Below are 27645 nucleotides of genomic sequence, written 5' to 3'. Positions count from 1 at the left end.
CCTTTCTTGACAAACACTTTCAGTTTGTGGCTCTTCCGTTTGGCCTTGCCAAAGCTCCCAGAATTTTCTCAAAGGTTCAGGGGGCTCTCTTGGCAGTAATCAGGTCTCGGGGAATTGCAGTGGCGTCATACCTGGACAACATATTTGTTCAGGCGCCATCTTTTCAAAAAGCAAACTCTCATACAGAGATCTTGTTGTCTTTTATATGTTCCCACGGTTGAAAAGTGAATCTGGAAAAGAGTTCCCTTGTTCCAGCTACAAGGGTGGTTTTCTTAGGGACTATAATAGATTCCCTATCTATGAAAATTACTGTGACAGAGGTCAGAAAATCTTAAATTCTCTCCTCTTGCCTCTATCTTCAGTCTACTCAGCCATCAGTGGCTCAATGTATGGAAGAAATTGGTCTGATGGTCGCTTCCATGGACATCATTCCCTTTGCTCGATTCCATTTGAGAGCTCTGCAGTTATGCATGCTCAGACAATGGAACGGAGACCATTCGGATCTGTCTCAGAGGATAGATCTTGACCAGTTGACAAGAGACTCTCTCCCATGGTGGCTTTCTCAGGACCATCTGTCTCAGGGCACATGCTTCCAGAGACCTTCCTGGGTGATTGTGACCACGGACGCCATCCTACTAGGCTGAGGAGCAGTCTGGGACTCGTTAAAAGTGCAGGGACTATGGACTCGGGAGGAGTCTGCTCTCCCCATAAACATCTTGGAGTTGAGAGCAATTTACAATGCTCTGATGGCTTGGCCTCAATTGTCCTTAGCCCTGTTTATCAGGTTTCAGTCGGACAATATCACCTTAGTGGCTTACATCAGCCACCAGGGAGGAACTCTGAGTTCCTTAGTCATGAAGGAGGTGGCACGGATTATTAATTGTTGTCTATCTGCCATCCACATTCCTGGAGTGGACAACTGGGAAGCGGATTTCCTGAGCAGACAGACATTTCATCCCGGGGAGTGGGCTCTCCATTCGGAGATGTTCTCCAAGTTAACCCTCAAATGGGGGGTGCTGGAGTTGGATCTGATGGCATCTTGGCAGAACGCCAAGCTTCCAAGTACAGTTCAAAATCAAGAGATTCTCAGGCCGCTCTGATAAATGCTATGGCGGTTCCTTGGGATTTCGTTCTAGCATACCTGTTTCCTCCGTTTGCGTTCCTTCCACAAGTTATTGCTAGTATCAAACAAGAGAGCATCGGTAATTCTAATAGCTCCTGCATGGTCTCGCAGGATCTGGTATGCAGACCTAGTGAAGATGTCTTCTCAGCCACCTTGGAGGTTGCTTCTGAGGAAGGACCTTCTAACCCAGGGTCCATTCCTCCATCCAAATCTCATTTCTCTGAAGCTGACTGCTTGGAGATTGAATGCTTAGTTCTGTCTAAGCGTGGATTTTCTGAGTCGGTCATTCAGACCATGATCCAGACTCGCAAGCCTGTTACTTGAAAAAACATAATTTATGTAAGAACTTACCTGATAAATTCATTTCTTTCATATTAGCAAGAGTCCATGAGCTAGTGACGTATGGGATATACATTCCTACCAGGAGGGGCAAAGTTTCCCAAACCTCAAAATGCCTATAAATACACCCCTCACCACACCCACAATTCAGTTTAACGAATAGCCAAGAAGTGGGGTGATAAAAAAGTGCGAAAGCATATAAAATAAGGAATTGGAATAATTGTGCTTTATACAAAATCATAACCACCACAAAAAAGGGCGGGCCTCATGGACTCTTGCTAATATGAAAGAAATGAATTTATCAGGTAAGTTCTTACATAAATTATGTTTTCTTTCATGTAATTAGCAAGAGTCCATGAGCTAGTGACGTATGGGATAATGACTACCCAAGATGTGGATCTTCCACGCAAGAGTCACTAGAGAGGGAGGGATAAAATAAAGACAGCCAATTCCTGCTGAAAAAAATCCACGCCCAAAATAAAGTTTAACGAAAAACATAAGCAGAAGATTCAAACTGAAACCGCTGCCTGAAGTACTTTTCTACCAAAAACTGCTTCAGAAGAAGAAAATACATCAAAATGGTAGAATTTAGTAAAAGTATGCAAAGAGGACCAAGTTGCTGCTTTGCAGATCTGGTCAACCGAAGCTTCATTCCTAAACGCCCAGGAAGTAGAAACTGACCTAGTAGAATGAGCTATAATTCTCTGAGGCGGAGTTTTACCCGACTCAACATAGGCAAGATGAATTAAAGATTTCAACCAAGATGCCAAAGAAATGGCAGAAGCTTTCTGGCCTTTTCTAGAACCGGAAAAGATAACAAATAGACTAGAAGTCTTACGAAAAGATTTCGTAGCTTCAACATAATATTTCAAAGCTCTAACAACATCCAAAGAATGCAACGATTTCTCCTTAGTATTCTTAGGATTAGGACATAATGAAGGAACCACAATTTCTCTACTAATGTTGTTGGAATTCACAACTTTAGGTAAAAATTCAAAAGAAGTTCGCAACACCGCCTTATCCTGATGAAAAATCAGAAAAGGAGACTCACAAGAAAGAGCAGATAATTCAGAAACTCTTCTGGCAGAAGAGATGGCCAAAAGGAACAAAACTTTCCAAGAAAGTAATTTAATGTCCAATGAATGCATAGGTTCAAACGGAGGAGCTTGAAGAGCTCCCAGAACCAGATTCAAACTCCAAGGAGGAGAAATTGACTTAATGACAGGTTTTATACGAACCAAAGCTTGTACAAAACAATGAATATCAGGAAGAATAGCAATCTTTCTGTGAAAAAGAACAGAAAGAGCAGAGATTTGTCCTTTCAAAGAACTTGCGGACAAACCCTTATCTAAACCATCCTGAAGGAACTGTAAAATTCTCGGTATTCTAAAAGAATGCCAGGAAAAATGATGAGAAAGACACCAAGAAATATAAGTCTTCCAGACTCTATAATATATCTCTCGAGATACAGATTTACGAGCCTGTAACATAGTATTAATCACAGAGTCAGAGAAACCTCTTTGACCAAGAATCAAGCGTTCAATCTCCATACCTTTAAATTTAAGGATTTCAGATCCTGATGGAAAAAAGGACCTTGTGACAGAAGGTCTGGTCTTAACGGAAGAGTCCACGGTTGGCAAGAGGCCATCCGGACAAGATCCGCATACCAAAACCTGTGAGGCCATGCCGGAGCTACCAGCAGAACAAACGAGCATTCCTTCAGAATCTTGGAGATTACTCTTGGAAGAAGAACTAGAGGCGGAAAGATATAGGCAGGATGATACTTCCAAGGAAGTGATAATGCATCCACTGCCTCCGCCTGAGGATCCCGGGATCTGGACAGATACCTGGGAAGTTTCTTGTTTAGATGGGACGCCATCAGATCTATTTCTGGAAGTTCCCACATTTGAACAATCTGAAGAAATACCTCTGGGTGAAGAGACCATTCGCCCGGATTCAACGTTTGGCGACTGAGATAATCCGCTTCCCAATTGTCTACACCTGGGATATGAACCGCAGAGATTAGACAGGAGCTGGATTCCGCCCAAACCAAAATTCGAGATACTTCTTTCATAGCCAGAGGACTGTGAGTCCCTCCTTGATGATTGATGTATGCCACAGTTGTGACATTGTCTGTCTGAAAACAAATGAACGATTCTCTCTTCAGAAGAGGCCAAAACTGAAGAGCTCTGAAAATTGCACGGAGTTCCAAAATATTGATCGGTAATCTCACCTCCTGAGATTCCCAAACTCCTTGTGCCGTCAGAGATCCCCACACAGCTCCCCAACCTGTGAGACTTGCATCTGTTGAAATTACAGTCCAGGTCGGAAGCACAAAATTTAATTCACCTGAATTAAACGATGGTGATCTGTCCACCATGTTAGAGAGTGTCGAACAATCGGTTTTAAAGATATTAATTGAGATATCTTCGTGTAATCCTTGCACCATTGCTTCAGCATACAGAGCTGAAGAGGTCACATGTGAAAACGAGCAAAGGGGATCGCGTCCGATGCAGCAGTCATAAGACCTAGAATTTCCATGCATAAGGCTACCGAAGGGAATGATTGTGACTGAAGGTTTCGACAAGCTGTAATCAACTTTAGACGTCTCTTGTCTGTTAAAGACAGAGTCATGGACACTGAATCCATCTGGAAACCCAGAAAGGTTACCCTTGTCTGAGGAATCAAAGAACTTTTTGGTAAATTGATCCTCCAACCATGATCTTGAAGAAACAACACAAGTCGATTCGTATGAGATTCTGCTAAATGTAAAGACTGAGCAAGTACCAAGATATCGTCCAAATAAGGAAATACCACAATACCCTGTTCTCTGATTACAGACAGCAGGGCACCGAGAACCTTTGTAAAAATTCTTGGAGCTGTAGCTAGGCCAAACGGCAGAGCCACAAACTGGTAATGCTTGTCCAGAAACGAGAATCTCAGGAACTGATAATGATCTGGATGAATCGGAATATGCAGATATGCATCCTGTAAATCTATTGTGGACATATAATTCCCTTGCTGAACAAAAGGTAAGATAGTCCTTACAGTTACCATCTTGAACGTTGGTATCCTTACATAACGATTCAATATTTTTAGATCCAGAACTGGTCTGAAAGAATTCTCCTTCTTTGGTACAATGAAGAGATTTGAATAAAACCCCATCCCCTGTTCCGGAACTGGAACTGGCATAATTACTCCAGTCAACTCTAGATCTGAAACACATTTCAGAAATGCTTGAGCTTTTACTGGATTTACTGGGACACGGGAAAGAAAAAATCTCTTTGCAGGAGGTCTCAACTTGAAACCAATTCTGTACCCTTCTGAAACAATGCTCTGAATCCAAAGATTGTGAACAGAATTGATCCAAATTTCCTTGAAAAAACGTAACCTGCCCCCTACCAGCTGAGCTGGAATGAGGGCCGCACCTTCTTGTGGACTTAGAAGCAGGCTTTGCCTTTCTAGCTGGCTTGGATTTATTCCAGACTGGAGATGGTCTCCAAACTGAAACTGCTCCTGAGGATGAAGGATCAGGCTTTTGTTCTTTGTTGAAACGAAAGGAACGAAAACGATTATTAGCCCTGTTTTTACCTTTAGATTTTTTATCCTGTGGTAAAAAAGTTCCTTTCCCACCAGTAACAGTTGAAATAATGGAATCCAACTGAGAACCAAATAATTTGTTACCCTGGAAAGAAATGGAAAGTAAAGTTGATTTAGAAGCCATATCAGCATTCCAAGTTTTAAGCCATAAAGCTCTTCTAGCTAAAATAGCTAGAGACATAAACCTGACATCAACTCTGATAATATCAAAAATGGCATCACAGATAAAATTATTAGCATGTTGAAGAAGAATAATAATATCATGAGAATCACGATGTGTTACTTGTTGCGCTAAAGTTTCCAACCAAAAAGTTGAAGCTGCAGCAACATCAGCCAAAGATATAGCAGGTCTAAGAAGATTACCTGAACACAGATAAGCTTTTCTTAGAAAGGACTCAATTTTCCTATCTAGAGGATCCTTAAACGAAGTACCATCTGACGTAGGAATAGTAGTACGTTTAGCAAGGGTAGAAATAGCCCCATCAACTTTAGGGATCTTGTCCCAAAATTCTAATCTGTCAGACGGCACAGGATATAATTGCTTAAAACGTTTAGAAGGAGTAAATGAATTACCCAAATTATCCCATTCTTTGGAAATTACTGCAGAAATAGCATTAGGAACAGGAAAAACTTCTGGAATAACCACAGGAGCTTTAAATACCTTATCTAAACGTTTAGAATTAGTATCAAGAGGACCAGAATCCTCTATTTCTAAAGCAATTAGTACTTCTTTAAGTAAAGAACGAATAAATTCCATTTTAAATAAATATGAAGATTTATCAGCATCAACCTCTGAGACAGAATCCTCTGAACCAGAGGAATCATCAGAATCAGAATGATGATGTTCAGTTAAAAATTCATCTGTAGGGAGAGAAGTTTTAAAAGATTTTTTACGTTTACTAGAAGGAGAAATAACAGACATAGCCTTCTTTATGGATTCAGAAACAAAATCTCTTATATTATCAGGAACATTCTGCACCTTAGATGTTGAAGGAACTGCAACAGGCAATGGTACTTTACTAAAGGAAATATTATCTGCTTTAACAAGTTTGTCATGACAATCAATACAAACAACAGCTGGAGGAATAGCTACCAAAAGTTTACAGCAGATACACTTAGCTTTGGTAGATTCAGCACTTGACAGCGATTTTCCTGTAGTATCTTCTGACTCAGATGCAACGTGAGACATCTTGCAATATGTAAGAGAAAAAACAACATATATATAAAGCAAAATTGATCAAATTCCTTAAATGACAGTTTCAGGAATGGGAAAAAATGCCAAAGAACAAGCTTCTAGCAACGAGAAGCAATAAAAAATGAGACTTAAATAATGTGGAGACAAAAGTGACGCCCATATTTTTCGCGCCAAATAAAACGCCCACATTATTTGGCGCCTAAATGCTTTTTGGCGCCAAAAATGACGCCACATCCGGAACGCCGACATTTTTGGCGCAAAATAACGTCAAAAAATGACGCAACTTCCGGCGACACGTATGACGCCGGAAACGGAAATAGAATTTTTGCGCCAAAAAAGTCCGCGCCAAGAATGACTCAATAAAATGAAGCATTTTCAGCCCCCGCGAGCCTAACAGCCCACAGGGAAAAAGTCAAATTTTAAGGTAAGAAAAATGTTAAATTAAAATGCATTATCCCAAATATGAAACTGACTGTCTGAAAATAAGGAAAGTTGAACATTCTGAGTCAAGGCAAATAAATGTTTGAATACATATATTTAGAACTTTATAAACAAAGTGCCCAACCATAGCTAGGAGTGTCACAGAAAATAAGACTTACTTACCCCAGGACACTCATCTACATATAGCAGATAGCCAAACCAGTACTGAAACGAGAATCAGCAGAGGTAATGGTATATATAAGAGTATATCGTCGATCTGAAAAGGGAGGTAAGAGATGAATCTCTACGACCGATAACAGAGAACCTATGAAATAGACCCCTTAGAAGGAGATCACTGCATTCAAATAGGCAATACTCTCCTCACATCCCTCTGACATTCACTGCACGCTGAGAGGAAAACCGGGCTCCAACTTGCTGCGGAGCGCATATCAACGTAGAATCTAGCACAAACTTACTTCACCACCTCCATCGGAGGCAAAGTTTGTAAAACTGAATTGTGGGTGTGGTGAGGGGTGTATTTATAGGCATTTTGAGGTTTGGGAAACTTTGCCCCTCCTGGTAGGAATGTATATCCCATACGTCACTAGCTCATGGACTCTTGCTAATTACATGAAAGAAATTTACCATAAGGTATGGCGTAAATACCTTTATTGGTGTGAATCTAAGGGCTTCTCTTGGAGTAGGGTCAGGATTCCTAGAATTTTGTCTTTTCTCCAGGAAGATCTGGAGAAAGGGTTGTCAGTCAGTTCTCTGAAAGGTCAGATTTCTGCATTATCTATTTTGTTACACAAGAGTCTGGCGGATGTGCCAGATGTTCAATCTTTTTGTAAGGCCCTGGTCATAATCAGGCCTGTGTTTAAACCTATTGCTCCTCCTTGGAGCCTTAATCTTGTTCTTAAAGTTTTGCAGCAGGTTCCGTTTGAGCCAATGCATTCCATAGATATTAAGTTGCTATCTTGGAAGGTTTTGTTTCTTATTGCTATCTCTTTGCAGTATGATTTGCCTTACCTTATCTTTCATGCGGATAAGGCGCTTCTTCGTACTAAATTGGCGTTTCTTCCTAAAGTGGCTTCGGATAGAAATATTAATCAGGAAATTGTTGTTCCTTCTCTCTGTCCCAAGCCTTCTTCTCATAAAGAATGACTGTTGCACAACTTGGATATTGTGTGCACTCTAAAATTCTACATACAGGCGACTAAGGATTTTCGCCAGTCTTCTGCCCTGTTTCTCAGGAAAGCGTAAAGGTCAGAAGGCTACTTATACTTCTCTTTCCCTCTGGTTGAGAAGTATGATTTGTTGGACAGCAGCCTCCTGAGAGAAATACAGCTCATTCCACTAGTGCTGTCTCCTCTTCTTGGGCTTTCAAAGATGAAACTTCTGTGGAGCAGCTTTGCAAGGCTGTAACTTGGTCCTCTCTGCATACTTTTTCTAAATTTTCCAAATTTGATACTTTTGCCTCGGCTGAGGCCTCTTTTAGGAGAAAGGTTCTTCAAGCGGTGGTGCCTTCTGTTTAGGCCTGCCTGTCTTGTCCCCCCCTCTTTTCATTCTGTGTCCTCTAGCTTGGGTATTGGTTCCCACTAGTAATTAAATGACGTTGTGGACTCTCCATATCTTAGGTAAGAAAACAAAATTTTGCTTACCTAATAAATTTCTTTCTTTCTGGATATGGAGAGTCCACGACCCGACCGTTTATTAAGACAATTATTTCTTCTGTTATGTGTGATCAGTCCACGGGTCATCATTACTTCTGGGATATAACTCCTCCCCAACAGGAAATGCAAGAGGATTCACCCAGCAGAGCTGCATATAGCTCCTCCCCTCTACGTCAGTCCCAGTCATTCTCTTGCACCCAACGACTAGATAGGATGTGTGAGAGGACTATGGTGATTATACTTAGTTTTTATGACTTCAATCAAAAGTTTGTTATTTTACAATAGCACCGGAGCGTGTTATTACTTCTCTGGCAGAGTTTGAGGAAGAATCTGCCAGAGTTTTTTACTATGATTTTAACCGGAGTTGTTAAGATCATATTGCTGTTCTCGGCCATCTGAGGGAGGTAAAGGCTTCAGATCAGGGGACAGCGGGCAGATGAATCTGCATTGAGGTATGTAGCAGTTTTTATTTTCTGAATGGAATTGATGAGAAAATCCTGCCATACCGTTAAAATGACATGTATGTATACACTTCAGTATTCTGGGGATGGTATTTCACCGGAACTACTCTGTTAAAGGTCACTAATCCTTTTAATAACTATTTATCATGTTAAACGTTTTTGCTGGAATGTAGAATCGTTTACATTGCTGAGGTACTGTGTGAATAAATATTTGGGCATTATTTTCCACTTGGCAGCCTTTTTTTGCTTTTATTTGTGACAGTTTCGTTTCTCTTCACTGCTGTGTGGGAGAGGGAGGGGCCGTTTTTGGCGCTCTTTGCTACGCATCAAAAAATTCCAGTCAGTTACTTTTATATTTTCTGCATGATCCGGTTCATCTCTGACAGATCTCAGGGGTCTTCAAACTTCTTTGAAGGGAGGTAAATTCTCTCAGCAGAGCTGTGAGAATTCTTATAGTGACTGTGAATAAAATCGTTGCTTTGTATTTTTTATGTCAAATTTAATTATTGTTATTTTACTAATGGGAACAAACCTTTGCTAAAAGTTGTGTTGTTTTAAAGTTTGATGCTATAACTGTTTTTCAGTTCATTATTTCAACTGTCATTTAATCGTTTAGTACCTCTTTGAGGCACAGTACGTTTTTGCTAAAAAAGATTATAACCAAGTTGTAAGTTTTTTTGCTAGTGTGTTAAACATGTCTGACTCAGAGGAAGATATCTGTGTCATTTGTTCCAATGCCAAGGTGGAGCCCAATAGAAATTTATGTACTAACTGTATTGATGCTACTTTAAATAAAAGTCAATCTGTACAATGTGAACAAATTTCACCAAACAGCGAGGGGAGAGTTATGCCGACTAACTCGCCTCACGCGGCAGTACCTGCATCTCCCGCCCGGGAGGTGCGTGATATTATGGCGCCTAGTACATCTGGGCGGCCATTACAGATAACATTACAAGATATGGCTACTGTTATGACTGAAGTTTTGTCTAAATTACCAGAACTAAGAGGCAAGCGTGATCACTCTGGGGTGAGAACAGAGTGCGCTGACAATACTAGGGCCATGTCTGATACTGCGTCACAGCTCGCAGAGCATGAGGACGGAGAGCTTCATTCTGTGGGTGACGGTTCTGATCCAAACAGATTGGATTCAGATATTTCAAATTTTAAATTTAAATTGGAAAACCTCCGTGTATTACTAGGGGAGGTCTTAGCAGCTCTTAATGATTGTAACACCGTTGCAATACCAGAGAAACTGTGTAGGTTGGATAAATACTTTGCGGTACCGGCGAGTACTGACGTTTTTCCTATACCTAAGAGACTAACTGAAATTGTTACTAAGGAGTGGGATAGACCCGGTGTGCCGTTCTCACCCCCTCCAATATTTAGAAAGATGTTTCCAATAGACGCCACCACTCGGGACTTATGACAAACGGTCCCTAAGGTGGAGGGAGCAGTTTCTACTTTAGCTAAGCGTACCACTATCCCGGTGGAGGATAGCTGTGCTTTTTCAGATCCAATGGATAAAAAATTAGAGGGTTACCTTAAGAAAATGTTTGTTCAACAAGGTTTTATATTGCAACCCCTTGCATGTATCGCGCCGATTACGGCTGCGGCAGCATTTTGGATTGAGTCTCTGGAAGAGAACCTTAGTTCATCTACGCTAGACGACATTACGGACAGGCTTAGAGTCCTTAAACTAGCTAATTCTTTCATTTCGGAGGCCGTAGTACATTTAACCAAACTTACGGCTAAGAACTCAGGATTCGCCATACAGGCACGTAGGGCGCTGTGGCTAAAATCCTGGTCAGCCGATGTTACTTCTAAGTCCAAATTACTTAATATACCTTTCAAGGGGCAGTCTTTATTTGGGCCCGGTTTGAAAGAAATTATCGCTGACATTACAGGAGGTAAGGGCCACGCCCTACCTCAAGACAAAGCCAAAGCTAAGGCTAGACAGTCTAATTTTCGTCCCTTTCGGAATTTCAAAACAGGAGCAGCATCAACCTCCACTGCACCAAAACAGGAGGGAGCTGTTGCTCGTTACAGGCAAGGCTGGAAGCCTAACCAGTCCTGGAACAAGAGCAAGCAGGCCAGGAAACCTGCTGCTGCCCCAAAGACAGCATGAATCGAAAGCCCCCGATCCGGGACCGGATCTAGTGGGGGGCAGACTTTCTCTCTTCGCCCAGGCCTGGGCAAGAGATGTTCAGGATCCCTGGGCACTAGAGATCATATCTCAGGGATACCTTCTAGACTTCAAATTATCTCCCCCAGGAGGGAGATTTCATCTGTCAAGGTTGTCAACAAACCAGATAAAGAAAGAGGCGTTTCTACGCTGTGTACAAGATCTGTTATTAATGGGAGTGATCCATCCGGTTCCGCGGTCGGAACAAGGACAAGGGTTCTACTCAAACCTGTTTGTGGTTCCCAAAAAAGAGGGAACTTTCAGGCCAATCTTAGATTTAAAGATTCTAAACAAATTCCTAAGAGTTCCATCCTTCAAAATGGAAACTATTCGGACAATCTTACCCATGATCCAAAAGGGTCAGTACATGACCACAGTGGATTTAAAAGATGCTTACCTTCACATACCGATCCACAAAGATCATCACCGGTATCTAAGGTTTGCCTTCTTAGACAGGCACTACCAGTTTGTAGCTCTTCCATTCGGATTGGCTACGGCTCCAAGAATCTTCACAAAGGTTCTGGGTGCCCTTCTGGCGGTACTAAGACCGCGAGGGATTTCGGTAGCTCCGTACCTAGACGACATTCTAATACAAGCTTCAAGCTTTCAGACTGCCAAGTCTCATACAGAGTTAGTTCTGGCATTTCTAAGGTCGCATGGATGGAAAGTGAACGAAAAGAAGAGTTCTCTTTTTCCTCTCACAAGAGTTCCATTCTTGGGGACTCTTATAGATTCTGTAGAAATGAAGATTTACCTGACAGAAGACAGGTTAACAAAGCTTCAAAATGCATGCCGTGTCCTTCATTCCATTCAACACCCGTCAGTAGCTCAATGCATGGAGGTGATCGGCTTAATGGTAGCGGCAATGGACATAGTACCTTTTGCACGCCTACACCTCAGACCGCTGCAATTGTGCATGCTAAGTCAGTGGAATGGGGATTACTCAGATTTGTCCCCTACTCTGAATCTGAATCAAGAGACCAGAAATTCTCTTCTATGGTGGCTTTATCGGCCACACCTGTCCAGGGGGATGCCATTCAGCAGGCCAGACTGGACAATTGTAACAACAGACGCCAGCCTACTAGGTTGGGGCGCTGTCTGGAATTCTCTGAAGGCTCAGGGACTATGGAATCAGGAGGAGAGTCTCCTTCCAATAAACATTCTGGAATTGAGAGCAGTTCTCAATGCCCTTCTGGCTTGGCCCCAATTAACAACTCGGGGGTTCATCAGGTTTCAGTCGGACAACATCACGACTGTAGCTTACATCAACCATCAGGGAGGGACAAGAAGCTCCCTAGCAATGATGGAAGTATCAAAGATAATTCGCTGGGCAGAGTCTCACTCTTGCCACCTGTCAGCAATCCACATCCCGGGAGTGGAGAACTGGGAGGCGGATTTCTTGAGTCGCCAGACTTTTCATCCGGGGGAGTGGGAACTTCATCCGGAGGTCTTTGCCCAAATACTTCGACGTTGGGGCAAACCAGAGATAGATCTCATGGCGTCTCGCCAGAACGCCAAACTTCCTCACTACGGGTCCAGATCCAGGGATCCGGGAGCGGTTCTGATAGATGCTTTGACAGCACCTTGGAACTTCGGGATGGCTTATGTGTTTCCACCCTTCCCGCTGCTTCCTCGATTGATTGCCAAAATCAAACAGGAGAGAGCATCAGTGATTCTAATAGCGCCTGCATGGCCACGCAGGACTTGGTATGCAGATCTAGTGGACATGTCATCCTGTCCGCCTTGGTCTCTACCTCTAAGACAGGACCTTCTGATACAGGGTCCATTCAAACATCAAAATCTAACTTCTCTGAAGCTGACTGCTTGGAAATTGAACGCTTGATTTTATCAAAACGTGGTTTTTCTGAGTCGGTTATTGATACCCTGATACAGGCTAGGAAGCCTGTTACCAGAAGGATTTACCATAAAATATGGCGTAAATACCTATACTGGTGCGAATCCAAAGGTTACTCCTGGAGTAAGGTTAGGATCGCTAGGATATTGTCTTTTCTACAAGAAGGTTTAGAAAAGGGTTTATCAGCTAGTTCATTAAAGGGACAGATTTCAGCTCTGTCCATCTTGTTACACAGGCGTCTGTCAGAAAATCCAGACGTCCAGGCTTTTTGTCAGGCTTTAGCTAGGATCAAGCCTGTGTTTAAAGCTGTTGCTCCGCCATGGAGTTTAAACTTAGTTCTTAACGTTTTACAAGGTGTTCCGTTTGAACCCCTTCATTCCATTGATATAAAATTGTTATCTTGGAAAGTTCTGTTTTTAATGGCTATTTCCTCGGCTCGAAGAGTCTCTGAGTTATCAGCCTTACATTGTGATTCTCCTTATCTGATTTTTCACTCAGACAAGGTAGTTCTGCGTACTAAACCTGGGTTCTTACCTAAGGTAGTCACTAACAGGAATATCAATCAAGAGATTGTTGTTCCATCCTTGTGTCCAAATCCTTCTTCAAAGAAGGAACGTCTTCTACACAATCTGGATGTAGTTCGTGCCCTCAAGTTCTACTTGCAGGCAACTAAAGATTTTCGCCAAACTTCTTCCCTGTTTGTCGTTTATTCTGGACAGAGGAGAGGTCAAAAAGCTTCTGCTACCTCTCTCTCTTTTTGGCTTTGTAGCATAATACGTTTAGCCTATGAGACTGCTGGACAGCAGCCTCCTGAAAGAATTACAGCCCACTCCACTAGAGCTGTGGCTTCCACTTGGGCCTTTAAGAATGAGGCCTCTGTTGAACAGATTTGCAAGGCTGCAACTTGGTCTTCGCTTCATACTTTTTCCAAATTTTACAAATTTGACACTTTTGCTTCTTCGGAGGCTATTTTTGGGAGAAAGGTTCTTCAGGCAGTGGTTCCTTCTGTATAATGAGCCTGCCTATCCCTCCCGTCATCCGTGTACTTTTGCTTTGGTATTGGTATCCCAGAAGTAATGATGACCCGTGGACTGATCACACATAACAGAAGAAAACATAATTTATGCTTACCTGATAAATTCCTTTCTTCTGTTGTGTGATCAGTCCACGGCCCGCCCTGTTTTAAGGCAGGTAAATATTTTTTAAATTATACTCCAGTCACCACTTCACCCTTGGTTACTCCTTTCTCGTTGATTCTTGGTCGAATGACTGGGACTGACGTAGAGGGGAGGAGCTATATGCAGCTCTGCTGGGTGAATCCTCTTGCATTTCCTGTTGGGGAGGAGTTATATCCCAGAAGTAATGATGACCCGTGGACTGATCACACAACAGAAGAAAGGAATTTATCAGGTAAGCATAAATTATGTTTTTTTACTAAACCTCAGGCACCTCTACACCTTTGTGTTATTATTTTTCCATTTCCCTTCGGTCGAATGACTGTGGATTATGGGTAGAGGAGTGACACTTGTACCCTGTACGATGTGTGTCGTTAAGGGGTTGTCATACACAAACTGGTCGTTAAAGACCAACGACGTACCCTGTACGTCGTTAGGGGTTTAAAGAGGCTGGAAGCGATCCTGATCGTTCCCAGCCACTTTCAAGGTATTGCCGTGATGCCTCGATATTGAGACATTACTGCAATACCTTTTTTGACACACCGATGCAGAGTGGGCCACTCTGTGGCCCTCTCTGCATCGGCCAGCAATGTTGCCGATCGTTAGTGGGTGGGAGCAGCTGCAGGGAGGCGGGTGGGCGGCCCATCGCTGGACAATTTCCGGTGATAACACCGGCCACTGTTCCGGGAAGGTGGGCGGGAGCTTGCAAGGGGGGGTGGGAGAGCACGCGCAGGCGACCGTCCGATCGGTGTGATCGAGGGAGGAGGGAGAGTGGAAATGTTGTTGGGAATGGGATCTGGGAGGGGGGGTAGGATATTGAGGTTAGGCAGCTACACTACGGAAAAATGGGGAAAAATAAATAAAAAAGCTAATTTGTTAAGAAATTGGGTACTGGCAGGCAGCTGCCAGTACCTAAAATGGCTACAAATAGGAAGAGGGGGAGGTTAAGAGAGCTGTTGGGGTAGATCGTGGAGTTTGGGGGGGTTAGGGGGGAACCTACACTGCAGAAACTATTTATTTATTTTAAAAAAATGCTTAAAAAAAAAAAAAAGCTTTTATTTTAGTACTGGCAGACTTTCTGCCAGTACTTAAGATGGCTGTGACAATTTTGGTATGGGGAGGGGTCAGGGAGGGATCAGGGGGTGGGATGTGTCAGGTGGGAGACTGATCTCTACACTAAAGCTAAAATTAACCCTACAAGCTACCTAATTAACCCCCTCACTGCTGGGGATAATACAAGTGTGGTGCGCAGCGGCATTTAGCAGCCTTCTAATTATCAAAAAGCAACTCCAAAGCCATATATGTCTGCTATTCCTGAACAAAGTGGATCCCAGAGAAACATTTACAACCATTTGTGCCATAATTGCACAAGCTGTTTGTAAATAATTTCTGTGAGAATCCTAAAGTTTGTGAAAAAGTTCGCGTTTTTTTTTTATTTGATTGCATTTGGCGGTGAAATGGGGGCATGAAATATACCAAAATGGGCCTAGATCAATACTTTGGGTTGTCTACTAAAAAAAATATACATGTAAAGGGATATTCAGGGATTCCTGGCAGATATCAGTGTTCCAACGTAACTATCGCTAATTTTGAAGAAAAAAAATGGTTTGGAAATAGCGAAGTGCTACTTGTACTTATTGCCCTATAACTTTCAAAAAAAGCAAAGAACATGTTAACATTGGGTATTTCTAAACTTAGGAAAAAATTTAGAAACTATTTAGGATGGTTGTTTTTTTGGTGGTTGTAGATGTGTAACAGATTTTGGGGGTCAAAGTTAGAAAGTGTGGTTTTTTTCCATTTTTTCATCATATTTTATAAAAAAAAACAAAATTTATGGTTACCTGATAAATGTATTTCTCTTGTGGTGTATCCAGTCCACGGATTCATCCATTACTTGTGGGATATTCTCCTTCCCAACAGGAAGCTGCAAGAGGATCACCCACAGCAGAGCTGTCTATATAGCTCCTCCCCTAACTGCCACTACCAGTCATTCGACAAGCAAGAGAAAGGAGAAACTATAGGGTGCAGTGGTGACTGTAGTTTAAACATAAAAAACACCTGACTTAAAATGACAGGGCAGGCCGTGGGCTGGATACACCACAAGAGAAATAAATTTATCAGGTAAGCATAAATGTTGTTTTCTCTTGTAAGGTGTATCCAGTCCACGGATGCATCCATTACTTGTGGGATACCAATACCAAAGCTATAGGACACGGATGAAAGGAGGGACAAGGCCTTTCTCCCAATAGCCTCCGAAGAAGCAAAAGTATCAAATTTGTAGAATTTAGAAAAAGTATGAAGCAAAGACCAAGTCGCCGCCTTACAAATCTGTTCAACAGAAGCCTCATTTTTAAAAGCCCATGTGGAAGCCACCGCTCTAGTGGAATGAGCTGTAATTCTTTCAGGAGGCTGCTGGCCAGCAGTCTCATAAGCTAAGCGGATTATACTTCTTAACCAAAAGGAAAGAGAAGTTGCTGAAGCCTTTTGGCCTTTCCTCTGTCCAGAGTAGACAACAAACAATGCAGATGTGTAATAGACATTCCTCTTTTGAAGAAGGATTAGGACACAGTGACAGAACAACAATCTCCTGATTGATATTCTTATTAGATACCACCTTAGGAAGAAACCCAGGTTTGGTACGCAAAACTACCTTATCTGCATGGAAGATCAGATAAGGGGAATCACACTGCAAGGCAGATAACTCTGAAACTCTTCGAGCCGAAGAGATAGCTATCAAAAACAGAACTTTCCAAGATAAAAGCTTGATATCTATGGAATGCAGAGGTTCAAACGGAACCCCTTGAAGAACTTTAAGAACTAAATTTAAACTCCATGGCGGAGCAACAGGTTTAAACACAGGCTTGATTCTAACTAAAGCCTGACAAACGTCAGACACTTGTGCAAAAGAATAGACAGAGCAGAAATCTGTCCCTTTAAGGAACTAGCTGACAATCCCTTCTCCAATCCTTCTTGGAGAAAAGATAATATCCTGGGAATCCTGACTTTACTCCATGAGTAACCCTTGGATTCACACCAATGAAGATATTTACACCATATCTTATGATAGATTTTCCTGGTGACAGGCTTTCGAGCCTGAATTAAGGTATCAATGACCGATTCGGAGCAACCACGTTTCAATCTCCAAGCAGTCAGATGCAGAGAAATTAGATTTGGATGGTTGAAAGGACCCTGAAGTAGAAGATCCTGCCTCAGCGGTAGAGTCCATGGTGAAAGGGATGACATGTCCACCAGATCTGCATACCAAGTCCTGCTATCATAATCACCGAAGCTCTCTCCTGCTTGATCTTGGCAATCAGATGAGGGAGCAGAGGAAACGGTGGAAACACATAAGCCAGGTTGAAAGACCAAGGCGCTGCTAGAGCTTGGCGTTCTGACGAAACGCCACGAGTTCCAGTTCTGGTTTGCCCCAAAGTTGAATCAACTGTGCAAACACCTCCGGATGGAGTTCCCACTCCCCCGGATGAAAAGTCTGTCGACTTAGAAAATCCGCCTCCCAGTTCTCTACTCCTGGGATATGGATAGCTGATAGATGGCAAGAGTGAACCTCTGCCCATAGAATTATTTTTGAAACCTCCAACATTGCTAGGGAACTCCTTGTTCCCCCTTGATGGTTGATGTAGGCTGTTGTCCGACTGAAATCTGATGAACCTGACCGCAGCTAGCTGAGGCCAAGCCTGAAGAGCATTGAATATCGCTCTTAGTTCCAGAATGTTTATCGGAAGGAGTGTCTCCTCCTGAGTCCACAAGCCCTGAGCCTTCAGGGAGTTCCAGACTGCACCCCAGCCCAGAAGGCTGGTATTTGTCGTTACTATTGTCCAATCTGGCCTGCGGAAGGACATACCCTTGCACAGATGGACCCGAGATAACCACCAGAGAAGAGAATCCCTGGTCTCTTGATCCAGATTTAGTAGAGGGGACAAATCTGTGTAATCCCCCTTCCACTGACTGAGCATGCAGAGTTGCAGCGGTCTGAGATGTAGGCGGGCAAACGGCACTAAGTCCATTGCCACTACCATTATGCCGATTACTTCGATACACTGAGCCACTGAAGGGCGAGAAGTAGAATAAAGAACACGGCAGGAGTTTAGAAGCTTTGACAACCTGACCTCTGTCAGGTAAATCTTCATTTCTACAGAATCTATCAGATTTCCTAGGAAGGAAACTCTTGTGAGAGGGGATAGAGAACTTTTTTCTTCGTTCACTTTCCACCCATGCAACATCAGAAATGCCAGAACAATGTCTGTATGGGACCTGGCGATTTGAAAATTCAATGCCTGTATTAGAATGTCGTCTAGGTAAGGGGCTACTGCTATACCCCGCGGCCTTAGGACCGCTAGGAGTGACCCCAGAACCTTCGTAAAGATTCTTGGTGCCGTAGCTAACCCAAAGGGAAGAGCCACAAACTGGTAATGCCTGTCTAGGAAGGCGAACCTGAGAAACCGATGATGATCTCTACGTATCGGAATGTGCAGATAAGCATCCTTTAAGTCCACGGTAGTCATATATTGAGCCTCCTGGATCATAGGTAGGATGGTTCGAATAGTCTCCATGGGACCCTGAGAAATTTGTTTAGGATCTTGAGATCTAAGATTGGTCTGAAGGTTCCCTCTTTCTTGGGAACAACAAACCGATTTGAATAGAAGCCTTGCCCCTGTTCCTCCTTTGGAACTGGGTGGATCACTCCCATAACTAGGAGGTCTTGAACACAATGTAAGAATGCCTCTCTCTTTATCTGGTTTGCAGATAATTGTAAGAGATTAAATCTTCCTTTTGGGGAAAGAAGCTTTGAAGTCCAGAAGATATCCCTGGGACACAATTTCCAACGCCCAGGGATTCTGGACATCTCTTGCCCAAGCCTGGGCGAAGAGAGAAAGTCTGCCCCCTACTAGATCCGTTACCGGATCGGGGGCTGACCTTTCATGCTGTCTTAGAGGCAGCAGCAGGTTTTTTGGCCTGCTTTCCTTTGTTCCAAGTCTGGTTAGGTCTCCAGACCGGTTTGGACTGGGCAAAATTTCCCTCTTGTTTTGTATTAGAGGAAATTGAAGCTGCGCCACTCTTGAAGTTTCGAAAAGGCACGAAAATTAGACTGTTTGGTCCTTAATTTGTTGGACCTATCCTGAGGAAGGGCGTGACCTTTTCCTCCAGTAATATCAGAAATGATCTCCTTCAGTCCAGGCCCGAATAGGGTCTGCCCTTTGAAGGGAATGTTGAGAAGCTTAGACTTTGAAGTAACGTCAGCTGACCAGGATTTAAGCCATAGCGCCCTACGCGCCTGAATAGCAAAACCTGAGTTCTTAGCCGTTAGTTTGGTTAAATGAACAACGGCGTCAGAAACAAATGAATTGGCTAGCTTAAGGGCTTTAAGCTTGTCAAGGATATCATCCAATGGGGTTTCTACCTGTAGAGCCTCTACTAAAGACTCAAACCAGAAGGCCGCAGCAGCAGTGACAGGGGCAATGCATGCAAGGGGCTGGAGAATAAAACCTTGTTGAATAAAAATGTTCTTAAGGTAACCCTCTAATTTTTTGTCCATTGGGTCTAGAAAAGCACAACTGTCCTCCACCTTAGGGACCGTTTGCCACAAGTCCCATGTAGCGGCATCTATGGGAAACATCTTTTTAAAAACAGGAGGGGGAGAGAACGGTACACCTGGTCTATCCCATTCCTTAGTAATAATTTCTGAAAACCTCTTAGGTATTGGAAAAACATCAGTGTAAACAGGCACTGCGTAGTATTTATCCAATTTACACAATTTCTCTGGGACTACAATGGCGTCACAGTCATCCAGAGTTTCTAAAACCTCCCTGAGCAACATGCGGAGGTGTTCAAGCTTAAATTTAAATGTAGACATATAAGAATCAGGTTGAAGTGTCGTCCCTGAGTCAGAAAAATCACCCACAGACAGAAGCTCTCCTTCTTCGGCTTCTGCACATTGTGAGGGTATATCGGACATAGCTACTAAAGCGTCAGAGAGCTCTGTATTTTTTCTAGTCCCAGAGCTGTCTCGCTTTCCTTGTAACCCTGGCAGTTTGGACAATACTTCTGTAAGAGTATGATTCATAACTGCCGCCATGTCTTGTAAAGTATACGCAATGGGCGCGCTAGATGTACTTGGCGCCTCTTGAGCGGGAGTTAAAGGCTCTGACATGTGGGGAGAGTTAGTCGGCATAACTTCCCCCTTGTCAATTTCTTCTGGTGATAAATCTTTTAAAGCCAGAATATGGTCTTTATAACTTATAGTAAGATCAGTGCATTTGGTACACATTCTAAGAGGGGGTTCCACAATGGCTTCTAAACATAATGAACAAGGAGTTTCCTCTATGTCAGACATGTTTAACAGACTAGTAATGAGACCAGCAAGCTTTGAAAACACTTTAATTAATGTGAAAAAGCAGAATATAAAAAACGGTACTGTGCCTTTAAGGGAAAAAACCAAACACAAAAACTGCAAAACAGTGAAAAAAGCAGTTAACTCTATGAAATTTTTACAGTGTATATAATAGACTAAAATAGCATTGCACCCACTTGCAAATGGATGATTAACCCCTCAGGTTCAAAAACAAAGCAAAAAAACGGTAAAAACCGTTATAACAGTCGCAAGCAAACTGCCACAGCTCTACTGTGGCTCCTACCTTCCCATAAAATGACTTTTTAGGCACAAAAACCCTTTACAGAGGTCCAATATGTCAGGGGACTCCTTCAGGGAAGCTGGATGTCTCAGGATGTAATAAACAACTGCGCAATTAGAGCGCGAAAATAGGCCCCTCCCACCATACACTCAAAGTCAGAGGGCCTTAAAAAACTATTCCTAGGAGTAAAATAACAGCCATGTGGAAAACTAGGCCCCAAATAAAGATTTATCACCTCAGTAAAAAACGTTTCTTATATATATAACGTTTAACTTACTAAGCCATAATAGAAAGTAATATGAAAATTACCCTTTACTGCAAGCATGATGCCAGTCGTTATTAAATCACTGCAATCAGGCTTACCTTAACTATATCAGGCACTGTCAGCATTTTCTAGTTCTTATCATCCTCTAGAAAAAAATATACTGAACATACCTCAGGGCAGTTAATTCTGCAGGCCGTTCTCCCAGCTGAAGTCTCCCATACTCTTCAGTTATGTGTGAGAACAGCAATGGACCTTAGTTACAACCTGCTAAGATCATCAAAAACCTCAGGCAAATTCTTCTTCTAATTTCTGCCTGAGGTAAAAAAACAGTACAACGCCAGCACCGTTTAAAAATAACAAACTTTTGATTGAAGATAAACTACATTAAAGGGACAGTTCACCCAAAAACTTTCTCCCCTTTAAATTATTCCCAATGATCCCTTTTACCTGCTAGAGTGTATTAAATTGGTTGCAAGTAGCTCCTTTACTCATATTTCAGCATTTGAAATAGCTGATTTAGCTTGTGGTTTCCCAACCTATACTGAAAGTTTTGATACTGGCGTATACGCTATTGAATAGCCTAAGTAAACACAGCCAGCAGAAGAGATTACACCCTCAGTGGGGGGCATGATAGTTAAGTAATAAAATGATAATTTTCCATTGTTCTCTCTATGTATTGAGCTTTGGTGTTCCAGACAAATATAAGATAAGAAAGCAAGTCTGTGTACATAAAAGTGATAACATAATGAGATCTGATATTACCTGAAGCTCAACCCATTGTAATAGGCTGTGGTTTCAAAGCACAAAACCAGCTACTTCAGATACACAGATAAACCCGAAAATGCAATTTCTCAAATATTTTATACTCTGCAGTTGGTATAACAAGTCATTTAAAATACATTTATGGAAAAACAATTTTACAGTGTACTGTCCCTTTAATTCACCACATCTCTCTAGCTACTTCCCTTGTCGAGAGCTGCAAGAGAATGACTGGGAGTGGCAGTTAGGGGAGGAGCTATATAGACAGCTCTGCTGTGGGTGATCCTCTTGCAGCTTCCTGTTGGGAAGGAGAATATCCCACAAGTAATGGATGAATCCGTGGACTGGATACACCTTACAAGAGAAAATTATAGTAAATTATAAGATATGATGAAAATAATGGTATCTTTAAAAAGTCCATTTAATGGCGAGAAAAACTGTATATAATATGTGTGGGTACAGTAAATGAGTAAGAGGAAAATTACAGCTAAACACAAACACCACAGAAATGTAAAAATAGTCCTGGTCCTTAAAGGGACATGAAACCCAAACATTTCCTTTCATTATTCAGATAGAGAATACAATTTTTTAATTTACTTCTATTATCTAATCTGTTTTTTATTCTCTTGGTATCATTTGTTGAAGGAGAAGAAATGCACTAATGGTTTCTAACTGAACACATGGGTGAGCCAATCACAATCTGAATATATATGCAGCCACCAATCAACAGCTAGAACCTATGTTCTCTGCTGCTTCTGAACTTGCCTAGATATACCTTTCAGCAAAGGATAACAAGAGAAGGAAGCAAATTAAATAATAGAAGTAAATTGGAAAGTTGTTTGAAATTGTATTCTCTATCTGAATTATGAAAGAAAAAAATTGGGTTTCATGTCCCTTTAACCCCTTAACGACCGAGGACATGCAGGGTACGTCCTCAAAAAAAAAGGCAGTTAACGCCTGAGGACGTACCCTGCACGTCCTCGGTGTGGAAAGCAGCTGGAAGCGATCCTGCTCGCTTCCAGCTGCTTTCTGGTTATTACAGTGATGCCTCGATATGGAGGCATCCTGCAATAACCTTTTTAAGCCATCTGGTGCAGAAAGAGCCACTCTGTGGCCCTCTCTGCACCGGAGATCGGTGGCTTACTGCGTTGGTGGGTGGGAGCCGGACCGGGAGGCGGGTGGCAGCCATCGATGGCCCTCGTGATGGGGAGGAGGGCGGGATCGTGGGTGGGGATGCCAGGGGGCTCGCACTGACGCGCGCATGTGCACGGGAGGGTGGGGGCGGGCGCGTGCACGGGGAGGGAGAGGGTGGGAACCGCTACACACAGAAAAAAAACTGTAGGAAAATTAAAAACAAATAGTAAAAAAAAATAAACAAATAAGATAAAAAAACAATCAGTTAGGTGGTGGGGGTTGGTCTGTGGGGAGGGGGGAGCTACACTACAGAAAAACCGGGCAAAAAATTAAAAAAAAAACATATTTTTTTGCACACTGGGTACTGGCAGACAGCTGCCAGTACCCAAGATGGCCCCCAATAAGGCAGAGGGGAGGGTTAGAGAGCAGTTTTGGGGGGGATCAGGGAGGTTGGGGGCTAAGGGGGGATCCTACCCAGTAGCATATGTAAATATGCTAAAAAATGTTTTATTATTTTTAAAAACCCTTTTATTTTAGTACTGGCAGACTTTCTGCCAGTACTTAAGATGGCGGGGACAATTGTGGGGTGGGGGAGGGATCAGGGGGTGGGATGTGTCAGGTGGGAGGCTGATCTGTACACTAAAGCTAAAATTAACCCTGCAAGCTCCCTACAAACTCCCTAATTAACCCCTTCACTGCTAGCCATAATACACGTGTGAGGCGCAGCATTTAGCGGCCTTCTAATTACCAGAAAGCAACGCCAAAGTCATATATGTCTGCTATTTCTGAACAAAGGGGATCCCAGAGAAGCATTTACAACCATTTGTGCCATAATTGCACAAGCTGTTTGTAAATGATTTCAGTGAGAAACCTAAAATTGTGAAAAATTTTACATTTTTTTTTTAATTTGATCGTATTTGGCGGTAAAATGGTGGCATGAAATATACCAAAATGGGCCTAGATCAATACTTTGGGTTGTCTACTACACTACACTAAAGCTAAAATTAACCATACAAGCTCCCTAAAAGCTCCCTAATTAACCCCTGCACTTCTGGGCATAATACACGTGTGGTGCGCAGTGGCATTTAGCGGCCTTCTAATTACCAAAAAGCAATGCCAAAGCCATATATGTCTGCTATTTCTGAACAAAGGGGATCCCAGAGAAGAATTTACAACCATTTATGCCATAATTGCACAAGCTGTTTGTAAATAATTTCAGTAAGAAACCGAAAGTTTGTGAAAAAATTTGTGAAAAAGTGAACTATTTTTTATATTTGAACGCATTTGGCGGTGAAATGGTGGTATGAAATATACCAAAATCGGTCTAGATCAATACTTTGGGATGTCTACTAAAAAAAAAAATATACATGTCAAGGGATATTCAGGGATTCCTGAAAGATATTAGTGTTCTAATGTAACTAGCGCTAATTTTGGAAAAAAAATGGTTTGGAAATAGCAAAGTGCTACTTGTATTTATGGCCCTATAACTTGCAAAAAAAGCAAAGAACATGTAAACATTGGGTATTTCTAAACTCAGGACAAAATTTAGAAACTATTTAGCATGGTTGTTTTTTGGTGATTGTAGATGTGTAACAGATTTTGGGGGTCAAAGTTAGAAAAAGTGTGGTTTTTTCCATTTTTCCTCATATTTTATAATTTTTTTTCTAGTAAATTATAAGATATGATGAAAATAATGGTATCTTTAGAAAGTCCATTTAATGGCGAGAAAAACTGTATATAATATGTGTGGGTACAGTAAATGAGCAAGAGGAAAATTACAGCTAAACACAAACACCGCAAAAATGTAAAAATAGCCTTGGTCCCAAACGGACAGAAAATGGAAAAGTGCTGTGGTCATTAAGGGGTTAAAGGGACATAAAAACCCAAATTTTTTCTTTCATGATTCAGATAGAGAATACAATTTTAAACAACTTTCTAATTTACTTCTATTATCTAATTTGCTTTATTCTATTGATATCCTTTTCTGAAAAGCATATCTAGATATGCTCAATAGCCACTGATTGGTTGTTGCACATAGATGCCTCGTATGATTGGCTCACCCATTTGCATTGCTATTTCTTTAACAAAGGATATCTAAAGAATGAAGCAAATTAGATTATAGATGTAAATTGGAATGTTGTTTAAAATTGTATTCTCTATGAATCATGAAAGAAAAAATGTGGGTTTAATGTCCCTTTTAAGTGTAAGAAATTGAAAAATGGCCTTGTCCTTAAGGGGTTAACAACTTTGCTGTGGTGCTCTTTGCCTCCTCCTGCTGGTCAGGAGTGATATTCCCACTAGTAATTGAATGACGTTGTGGACATATCCGGAAAGAAATAAAAATGTATCAGGTAAGCATAAATGTTGTTGTTCTATTATACTAATGATAATGTAGTGAAGGAAACGGCTGCAGGAACACCCTTTCAAATTACATGTGCTCTCTTATTCACTGAGAGGGTGATTTATTTTGTTGTTGTATCTAGATTACATAGCTTTTCTATAGTAAGTACTATAGTATTGAAATTTTCAGTATAGATGGCTGTTTTCACAAGCAGACACTGCTATTTCAAATTAAAAAATAAAGGTAAAGTTAAAAATGCAATATATACTACAGCAGGTAAAATAGATCAATGGTAAGGGAGGTCATTTTATAGTACAATGTCCCTTTAATTTTTATTGCACAATATAGGTTTAAAATATTACATTGGTGTTTTGGCACAGTGAACTGATATTAGTTGTGGGAACATGAAATTAGTGTGAATTATTTAGGAAATAATGGCTCTGGTGTTGCTATTAAAGGGACAGTATACACCAATCTTCATATAACTCCAAAAGACACTACTGTAAAGAAGAATATGCACAGATACTCATCTAAAAATCCATTATAAAACCTTTTAAAAACTTAATTCAGAAGCTCCCAGTTTAGCACTGTTGATGAGGTTATGCTGGGACACCCATTGAAAGGGACTGAGAAAACAGGAAGAGAAGACATTCCCCCCTTCCCTGCATATGAAAAGACAGATTACACAAATAGGAGCAGCAGGAGTCTGTAAACGAGCGTATACATCTGACACTGTGGGGCTTGGTTAGGAGCCGGAAAATCAACACAATGTTATAAAAAATAAGCAAAACTATAACTTTTTACAAAAACACTCCCAGATTGGCTAGATAAATGGATCATCTACAAAACATATATGCAAAGAATAATCTAGTGTACAATGTCCCTTTAACTATGTACACCATAGAACATTACAAAACTGTGATTTTTCTTGCATTTCATATTATGGAGTTTTTGTATTTTATGCTCTCTCTACAAGCTAAATGTATAATAAGTGCAATAAATGAAATGTCTATATGTAACCAAAATGAGAATGAACTCCCCGTCCAGTTCAGTGTTCTTTTTTTTCCTCACATCGTTCAGCTATTTTTCTTCATTGCAAACAATTTGCAAATGTCTCTAATAACAAATTATCATCATTTTGCTTTTACACAGAGTCCATGCTGTATTTAGATGGGAAACGCCATTATGATGCCGTCATCAAAAGCAGAAATGGACAGAATGACTGTGTATAAAAAAAAAACTAAAACCTGGAAACCTGAAAAAAGACAGCCATACAGGAATGAGCTTCCAAAAAAGGCCTTGTTAACCGTGGATTGTTTTCTTGCACAGCACTAAGCAGCACATTAAAAGGATCCGAAGAAATGCATTGTTGCCGTGTGTAATGTTAAATGAACTGATTTTCAGTATCATCTGTGCTGCTTTACAAATGACTTCCAATATTATACAAATCTGCTTACTGCTGCTATTTTTTAATATACATCACATTTATTTAGACTCCATTTTTAGTAGATCCTCTGAATCTGTGCCTTTTGTTCTTTATATGCAGTGAGGTAAATGTTGTCATGTTTACTTTTTAAAAACCCAAGCTGTTTCAGTCAGCTACAATGACAAATGGACTTTCTATCCTATGAGTTTTCAGTCTTTTTAAATGAGAGGAAATAGACTTTGTTTTTCCTTTTGCAGGCCCGGTGAACAAATTTTATTACATGAAACAAAAATATTATATCAGTACATAAACGTATTTTCAAATGTTCCTTAGCGTTAAATGCGCCAATGCCGTATACACTCATCATATACAATGTACACACACAGAAATGGGCAAGCTGCAGAGAAGAGGTGCATTCTGTGTGATGTAGCCATATAAAAAGCACTGGAGGATTGGAATGTGGCACCTAGGCTTTAGGATAAACAACTGTGATTTTGTCTTTAGAATAACATTTTGAAGAAAACTATCAAAGATCTAGAGTGATAGGAGAACATATATGTCGTAAACCAAAGTTCCTCACCTCTGTTATATATTTTTATAAGATACTGATAATCAGAAGATCAATTGTTTGCATTCAGAAATGTATTTAGTTATTCACAAAAGGTGATCATGTAATATTGTCTATCTGTCTGATCATAAAAGGGCGTATGGCTAGTCCCTAGTTACGTGTCCTTTTCATGATGCTTTGTGATATAGGTCAATATGCAAATAATGTATGTGTACGATGATTTGCACGTATAAAGATGGTTCAATTAGATAAATACACAGGGAACACTGTGTTTTGTTTTTTTCTTCATGTTACTTCATTATAATTATTTTCTTTGTACCTTTTTGGCAGGTAGTCATAATTATGGCTAATATATATATTTCTTTCATGTAATTAGCAAGAGTCCATGAGCTAGTGACGTATGGGATATACATTCCTACCAGGAGGGGCAAAGTTTCCCAGACCTCAAAATGCCTACAAATACACCCCTCACCACACCC

The 27645-nt window shown here is 41.3% G+C and overlaps 1 protein-coding gene across 2 annotated transcripts in view; it reads left to right on the top strand.

The window, feature by feature from the left end:
* Positions 1–27430, top strand: part of ACOT9 (acyl-CoA thioesterase 9) — an 89148-nt gene extending 61718 nt beyond the window's left edge. For both annotated transcript variants that reach the window (XM_053706363.1, XM_053706362.1), the window contains one exon: positions 26325–27430. In XM_053706363.1, coding sequence (XP_053562338.1) covers positions 26325–26404 — 80 coding nt within the window. In that variant the 3' untranslated portion in view covers positions 26405–27430. The remainder of the gene's footprint in view (positions 1–26324) is intronic.
* Positions 27431–27645: the final 215 nt, after the last annotated feature.

Source organism: Bombina bombina, chromosome 3 (genome assembly GCF_027579735.1).
Source record: "Bombina bombina isolate aBomBom1 chromosome 3, aBomBom1.pri, whole genome shotgun sequence".
NCBI lineage: Eukaryota > Metazoa > Chordata > Amphibia > Anura > Bombinatoridae > Bombina > Bombina bombina.
This window is presented reverse-complemented; position numbering and strand designations above follow the sequence as displayed.